This window comes from Hemibagrus wyckioides, linkage group LG05 (assembly GCF_019097595.1).
Source record: "Hemibagrus wyckioides isolate EC202008001 linkage group LG05, SWU_Hwy_1.0, whole genome shotgun sequence".
Lineage (NCBI taxonomy): Eukaryota > Metazoa > Chordata > Actinopteri > Siluriformes > Bagridae > Hemibagrus > Hemibagrus wyckioides.
In genome coordinates, this window is record NC_080714.1 from 596,759 (window position 1) to 604,258 (window position 7,500).

The following is a 7,500-nucleotide window of genomic DNA, read 5'->3' on the forward strand; positions in this document are numbered from 1 at the left end:
ACACACATAGATAGAGCCAAACAACACCAGCATCCTCTGTGCCATCTTCTGGATGTTTGGAAGTTTGGCTAAGTTTAATGAAGCATAAAACTCATTCCGTTTAAGAGTTGAACAACTTCTTCTTTGAGAAACTCCCCTTTGGAGAAAGGCTTGCTGGTCTTTGCTAATTTGAATGCCAGCAAATAACTTGCCTTCGTGCTCGATTCTTGGATGGCAGTTTGTCGGATAAAGGTGTTTTGCTGAGCCTGCAAACTAGCTGCCAGCCTCTGAGCGGTAGCTGTTTGTTCTTGCGTTGACTGGTTGTTAACGTAATTAGCATGCTTGGTGGAAAAGTGATGGCTGATGTTGTATTCCTTTAAAACCACAACGGTTTCTTGGCAAATAAGACATACAGCCTTTGACTGGACTTCAGTGAAAAAATATTTAGTTGTCCATTCCTTATTAAACATTCGGCACTCACTGTCGACTTTTCTTTTCTTTGGCCCACTCATTGTTGCAGATGGGTTCAGAGCAGTAGCAGAGTAACAACAGAGAGTAGCCCGGGCTCCACAAAATCAAGTCAATGTATCACCGCGCCTAATGCGCCACCTGGTGGAACGCCAGGCATTACAGGACAAGGTCAAATGAATGCAGTCATAATTATGATTTGATTTGGACAATTCTGTACCAATCTTCGGCGGGCCTGATTAAAAGGACCAAGGGGCCGGATGTGGCCCGCGGGCCGTAGTTTGCCCACCCCTGTGCTAGCCTGTAAGTTGATTCACTTCTATGTGTAAATGACTCCTCAATTGATTCACTTCTATGTGTAAATGACGTATGTAGTTGTGGTGGTTATCTCCAGCTCTGATGCCATGATGGCGGCTGTGTCCCCGGCCGGTGTGGACGTGCCATGTTCTCAGCGTTACTCCCGCTGTACCGGGCCGGATGGCTCAGACGTATTCACGGATGATGAAGGTGTCCCGGAGCATAGGCTCACGCCGCTCGAGCGGCTCAACCTGGACATGTGTCAGGACGATAGAGTGGTGCGCGAGATCACCATCGGCCGTCGCATCGGCTTCTACAAGATCCGTGGAGAGATCGGCTGTGGGAACTTCTCTCACGTCAAACTGGGGGTGCATGCACTCACCAAAGGTAACGACGTCGTGTGGTCCAGCACGTAGCCACATGGCTCATGCTAGCAGAAGTGGCTCTCTGGTGGTCCTGGGATTTGATCTCGCAACCCGCTGATCACCAGCTCAGAAAATAAACAGTGGAAATAAACCTCTGTAGTAACAAGGAACAATCCGGTATTGCTAGCTACAACGTTAATGAACAAGTAACGGCTATGGATAGCGGCTAGCTGACTGGCTAACAAGTGCTAAAAAATAATTGTTCAGCTGTTTCAGTAGCTAGCTAATGACTTACTAGCTAACCAGCACTGAGAGAGAAGACATTTTAAAATGGAGTTCTGCACAACATTCTCATAGTCACTATGTGATATTTAGCTGCTAGCTAACCCTAGTTAGCATAAACTCATGCAATGTCTAGTTTCAGATTAGCATCAGATTAACCCTGATGCTACTTCACTGCACAGATAAAGTGGCCATTAAGATCCTGGACAAGACCAAGCTGGATCAGAAGACCCAGAAGCTGCTGTCTCGCGAGATCTCCAGCATGGAGAAGCTCCACCATCCCAACATCATCCGTCTGTATGAGGTGGTGGAGACGCTGACGCGCCTGCACCTGGTGATGGAGTATGCTGGAGGGGGCGAGCTCTACACCAAAATCACCATGGAGGGAAAACTCTCCGACATCGACAGCAAAATCGTCTTCTCACAGATCCTCTCCGCCGTCAAGCACATGGCGAGTCCAGATGTTTAACACCAGCATCACACCTCCGAATTAGCTGCTGCTATGGCAACAGGGGTCGCTCCATGGTTACCTTGGTTATTTACCTGTATTTTAGTATTTTTTATGTCTTTTAAGGTAGATATTATGTTACTGAATGCTGAGATGCTAAGCCACACCTACTTTACAACTGATAGAGTTCATGTTGTTCTCTGAAGTGAAATTTTGTCAGAATTTTCTGGATGCTCTTATTTGTAAATAATTAAATTAATTAACTTCCATATATCTTTAAAATGACTCCACAAGTGATTCACATTCATTTGTGAACAGCTCCTGAAGTGATTCGAAAAAGCTTCTGCAGCTAGAGGCAGTGATTACGCTAGTTATCATTAGCACTCGGTGTCTGTGTAGTGACTTGCTTCAGGAGCTGTGAAGAATCCATATATCCACAGTTCTGAGACAACCCTGAAAACAACAACAACAACAACAATAATAATAATAATAATAATAATAATTAAACTTGATTTTGTGTGTAACACACGTTAGCGGTTAGCACATTAGCGCCTCCTGCAGCCTCCCCAACACACTGAAGTACTTTTTCACATTAAAACACTTCTGATGTTTTCTTCTTGCTCCTGCAGCATGACAACAACATCATCCACCGTGACCTGAAGGCTGAGAACGTTTTCTTCTCCTGCAGCACGTGTGTGAAGGTGCGCGATTATTCACTTTCACACTGTGACACCTAGACACTTAGAGTTTATAAACTGCACAATAAAGAAAGAGCTAGCCAGGCACGCTAGCAACGATACTAACATGACACTACAGTTAACTAAAGCTATGCTGCTAATTCACTGCTAATTACCTGTATGACCCTGGTAGCATGTAGCTGATAAACACTGCTGAGATGTTATCCCTGACCCGTGACTTGTTACGTTGTACAGGTGGGTGATTTCGGCTTCAGCACTGTGAGTCGGCGTGACGAGACCCTCAGCACGTTGTGTGGTTCTCCGCCGTACGCAGCGCCGGAACTCTTCCGTGACGAGCGATACGTGGGCGTGTACGTGGATGTATGGGCTCTGGGCGTGCTGCTGTTTTTCATGGTCTCGGGCACCATGCCATTCCGCGCCGATACCGTGGCTAAGCTGAAGCGTTGCATCCTGGACGGAGCGTACACGGTGCCCGCGTGGATTCCGGAGCCGTGTCGGCGACTGATCCACAGCATCCTGCAGCCACAGCCGTCCGAGCGCCGCAGCCTGGAGCAGATGATGAGCAGCGACTGGCTGCAGAACGTCGACTTCCCCAAAGCCACAGAGCCGTTTAAGCTGGACCCGCTGTACCTGGCGGAGGAGGAGGACCTGGAGGAGGACGAGTATGAGGTGAGGGACGACCTGCGGGCACTCGGCATCACCACCGAACACATCCGCAACAACCAGGGCAAAGACTGCAGGAGCTCCGTCACCGGCGTCTACCGCATCCTGCTGCACCGCGCACACCGCCGCCGGGCCTTTGAGAGCATGCCGCTCGTCATGCACGACGCCAGCCAGGCTAACCAGGCTAAGAAGGAGCGGCTAAAGGCCTACAGGGGCCTCAGACACACGTCCAAGCTCTGTGCCATTTTGTGACGTCCTGAAATAAACACACGATTCTGCTGTTCTTTTTTCTGCAGCAGATAAACTTCGACGACTGGATTTTTTATTTATTTTTTATAATGATGAAATTTGTTAACGTTGCTAAGTAACAGCTGTCTCTGGATCAACAAGTTGGCAATAGAAAATCACAAATCTACTGCTAACGTTAGCAAAACAGGCTAATGATAATGCAGCACCACATTTACTAGCACAATGTTGCTACGTCATGCCAAACAAAATAAAAGTACAAATTTCTATTATTATTATTATTATTATTATTATTATCATTATTATTATCACTATTAGCTAGCCAATTTTACTAGCAGGCTAACTGACATTAGTGTAACTGTTACACTGTCTAAGTAAAGCAGGCATGTTTGTTAGCAAGCTAGCCTACATCGGCTAGCTATAGAAGACTATCTGTGAGGAATTTGTTATACCACAAAAAAGATTTTTAAGGTCATATTAACCATTTCAGATAAAAATCAAAGCTTCCTGTTATCATAGCATCATTTCTTGGCTAATCAGCTCCATTCATTTCTGGTTTTTTTTCTTCATTTCAGTAGTTTTAATAATGTTTTGGATTAGCTAGGTGATGAGTGTTAGCCGGTTTTAGCTCCTGTTTCTCAGTCAGAACCTCTCAGCCTTGTGGTTTATGAACTTAAAAAGTGCACTAGTATATTTTTGCTCTTACAGCATGTTAGAGGATCACTGCAGTTATCTTTAATACTTCAACCTGAACATAACTACTGCTGATTTCTATTAAAGAAAAAGAAAGAATGTGTGTGTCTGTGTGTGTGTGTGTGTGTGTGTGTGTGTGTGTGTGTGAGAGAGAGAGAGAGGGGGGGGGAGATGGGATGAAAAGGCTAAATGTATGATTTTTTTCAGTAAACTCGTATGTTTTTGCTAGCAGTATCTCAGACTACATCTCCCACAATTCAGTTCAGTCCCACTGCGTGCTCACGCTGACGCGGCGTTACGTGATGACGTAATTTCTGCCTCGTTGGAGGGTGATTTTAGCAGGAAACCGAACAGAAAAAAAGGGAAGAAAGGCAGAGCCGAGCGCCGTGTTTGTGTCTTTATTCTTTACCACATTTCACACCGAAACTACACAGATCATCGAAAGGTAAGTGAGGAATGTCAGTATTTATTATTAATAACAACCATTTAATCCATAAAACACCACATTTATAAAGGGCAGTGTGTTGAATGTGTGTGCGCGAGCTGTCACACACTGTCTCAGATTAACACACTAATAAACACGAGGATATTCTGAGGATACTTTATATTTCTAACATATCTACATGATTTATTTACTTCATTATATAGAATCTAAATCTTCTGCCTGCGCCTCAGCGAACAGAGCTGATAGATTACAGATTCCATGATACGATCATAGTGACGTCATAATGAGTTCATTACAGGAAAATGAATTGATTTGGATGTAGCCTCGAGCATCTGATTAACTTCACTAAGATACTCTAATGTATTCATCTAGCGCAGTGAATAAACATCCTTTATAAGTGTGTGTGTGTGTGTGTGTCTGCGCTTGTGAAAGGGATCTTCTGCACCTCCTTTAACAGCCTGAAGGTTTGCATCATTCTGCTGAGAGTTCAGGTTCAGATCTCAGAACAACAGCAGTTTGTTCTCCATGCTGAGGTTTACAGTCACGTGACAATGCAAATGTTTATGGACACAGTGAAATATCCTGTAAAATTCACTGTGTTTAAATATAAAAACATCTCAGGAGTTTAATAAAGCATGCTGTGGCATTAGTGATTACTCTGTATTCAGCTGCTGTTCATACAGCTACATGACAGCTACATGACAGCAACATTACAGCTACATAAGCACTTCATAACTCTGTCATAACTCCAATGTGGGTCTGTGGTTGTTCAGTGTGTTCTAAAGGTTATTGTAGATAACAGACACACCCTGATTCCTACCTGTGAGGGACAGGAACAAGAGAATCCAGCAGCCTGACCTCAGGGTTTGTTTGCTGATCCGGCTGAAAGGACAGCGTTTACATTTCGCACGCTATCTAACGTCACGCCGTCCAGCTGCTCCTCAGTCACGTGAGAGTCAAGCTCACGATTCAGACACACGTTAATAAAGCACCGGTCAGGTGAAACTCCATGATTCCTTCCTCAGATTAACTGAGCCAGGTGACTTTTCTGCTCCCCGGACACTGCAGGCATCTCTGCTGCTTCTGTCCAGCTTTATTTTCCTTCCTGACCTCTCTGTAAACTGGGCTCCAGTCTGGCAGATGAAACCACACCTAGAACTCTTTCTCTTCATTTTTAAGGGAACTATCTGCAGCTAGGAACTAGTGTGACCATAGCCTCAGGATCTGGACCTTGAGTGTTGATCCAGGGTTAAAGGTCAAACTCCTGCTTGTAAACTCTTTGTCAGATGTCGCTGAGTGAGGAGCTGCAGGACACGGAGGGACCGGACCTGTTCGGTCTGCTGTTTCCTGATGAAGACACTGGAGATGATGACCTCTTCTTCTCTGATGGGAACAACCTGATGGAGGACCTGCTGTCTGAACAGGACGTGAGTACCGCTATCAGGGTTCTGGACCAGGAGCAGGACACTGACCTCTGTAACACCAGCGTGCTGTCAGACCTGTCTCACTGCTCACACAGTCCACGGCAGTGAGACATGTCACATGACTGCTGTGTGACGCGGTGATAATTATAGCGCACGCTAATGTTTATAGCACACACACACAGCAGAGGAGCAGCGTCTGTGGAGAGAGCTTTAAACTAAATATTATAGGATAATACAGTAATAATAATATGATATATAATATAATACATATAAAGTATTATTATTATTACTATTATTATTATTAAATATTATTATAATAAAATAGAAGTGAATAAACACAGAGTAAAGTGCAGTCAGTCAGAACGGACATTACAGCATCGACCAATCAGCAGCTTTGCTTCAGCTCTGCCTTATGCTGAAGAACTGATACTGAGACACAGCGAGCAGCAGCGCTAACACTTAGCATGTTTTTCCTCAGGCTAATCCGTGTGTTAGCGTGTTTTCTCTCATGCTAATCTGTGTGTGTGTGTGTAGATGTTGAGTGCAGTGGACACGGAGGATTTCCTCAGTCGGTTGCTAGGTGAGGAGGACGACGGTTTCTCCGCCCCCTGTGTGTCCCTCTCTCCACTGGGCAGCGACAGCGGCATCTCGGACGACCCCAGCTCCAGCCCCCACAGTGAGACGGATTGTGTGATGGAGGGCGTGGCCGAGGGCGTGTTCGAGGGTGTGGCTGAGTGTTATGAAGCCCAGGTGGTGGAGACGGATCACTGTTACGCCTTACACAGCGTCCGAACCGACAAACCGGACACTGACGTCTTCATCAACCTCGGTCAGCTTCCTGTCTGTCTGTCTGTCTGTCTGTCTGTCTGTCTGTCTGTCTGTCTGTCTTTCTTTCTTCAACTCTGAATATTGTGTTATTTTTATGGAGAATGTTTGTTTATTTTTGGTGTTAGATGATATGGATGAGAGTCTGAGTCCTGATGTGTGCAGTGAGCTGCCCTGCTCTCTCACTATAGAGGAGTCCAACCTGAGCAACAAGTTTGATCACATGGTACACTCACACACACACACACACACACTCACACACACACACACTCACACACACACACACACACACCCATGTGTATTTATAAAGGTGAATATTTTACAGTTCCAGTTTAAGGAGATCATGCTGACGGACGAGGAGCAGCGACTTTTAGCCAAGGAGGGAGTGACCATCCCAACACACATGCCCCTCACTAAGGTACACACACACACACAGGAGAGACAATGAAGCATGACAGGTTTGCGTTCAATTCAAATCAATGTGGAGACAGACAATGCTGAATGTTTGTTGTCAGTCTAGACTTTTAAACTATTTGTGTGTGTGTGTGTGTGTAAGGCGGAGGAGAGATCTCTGAAGCGGGTGAGGAGGAAGATCAGGAATAAACAATCTGCACAGGAAAGTCGCAAGAAGAAGAAAGTGTATGTGGATGGACTGGAGAACAGGTGA

At 45.3% G+C, this 7,500-nt stretch overlaps 2 protein-coding genes across 6 annotated transcripts in view; both read left to right on the plus strand.

Annotated features, from left to right (window-relative positions):
* The window catches only part of nim1ka (NIM1 serine/threonine protein kinase a), an 18,982-nt gene extending 14,690 nt beyond the window's left edge, over window positions 1-4,292 (plus strand). For 2 of the 5 annotated variants that reach the window (XM_058389854.1, XM_058389855.1), the window contains exons 3-6: window positions 823-1,131; window positions 1,574-1,842; window positions 2,469-2,540; window positions 2,772-4,292. In XM_058389854.1, coding sequence (XP_058245837.1) covers window positions 852-1,131; window positions 1,574-1,842; window positions 2,469-2,540; window positions 2,772-3,452 — 1,302 coding nt within the window. In that variant the 5' untranslated portion in view covers window positions 823-851 and the 3' untranslated portion in view covers window positions 3,453-4,292. Of the gene's footprint in view, window positions 1,132-1,573; window positions 1,843-2,468; window positions 2,541-2,771 lie in introns of all 5 variants that reach the window. The other 3 variants (XM_058389853.1, XM_058389852.1, XM_058389851.1) reach the window with 2 other exon arrangements.
* Window positions 4,293-4,432: 140 nt separating this feature from the next.
* The window catches only part of creb3l3l (cAMP responsive element binding protein 3-like 3 like), a 10,917-nt gene continuing 7,849 nt past the window's right edge, over window positions 4,433-7,500 (plus strand). The window contains exons 1-6 of the mRNA XM_058389850.1: window positions 4,433-4,584; window positions 5,871-6,011; window positions 6,543-6,837; window positions 6,962-7,059; window positions 7,159-7,251; window positions 7,390-7,496. Coding sequence (XP_058245833.1) covers window positions 5,871-6,011; window positions 6,543-6,837; window positions 6,962-7,059; window positions 7,159-7,251; window positions 7,390-7,496 — 734 coding nt within the window. The 5' untranslated portion in view covers window positions 4,433-4,584. The remainder of the gene's footprint in view (window positions 4,585-5,870; window positions 6,012-6,542; window positions 6,838-6,961; window positions 7,060-7,158; window positions 7,252-7,389; window positions 7,497-7,500) is intronic.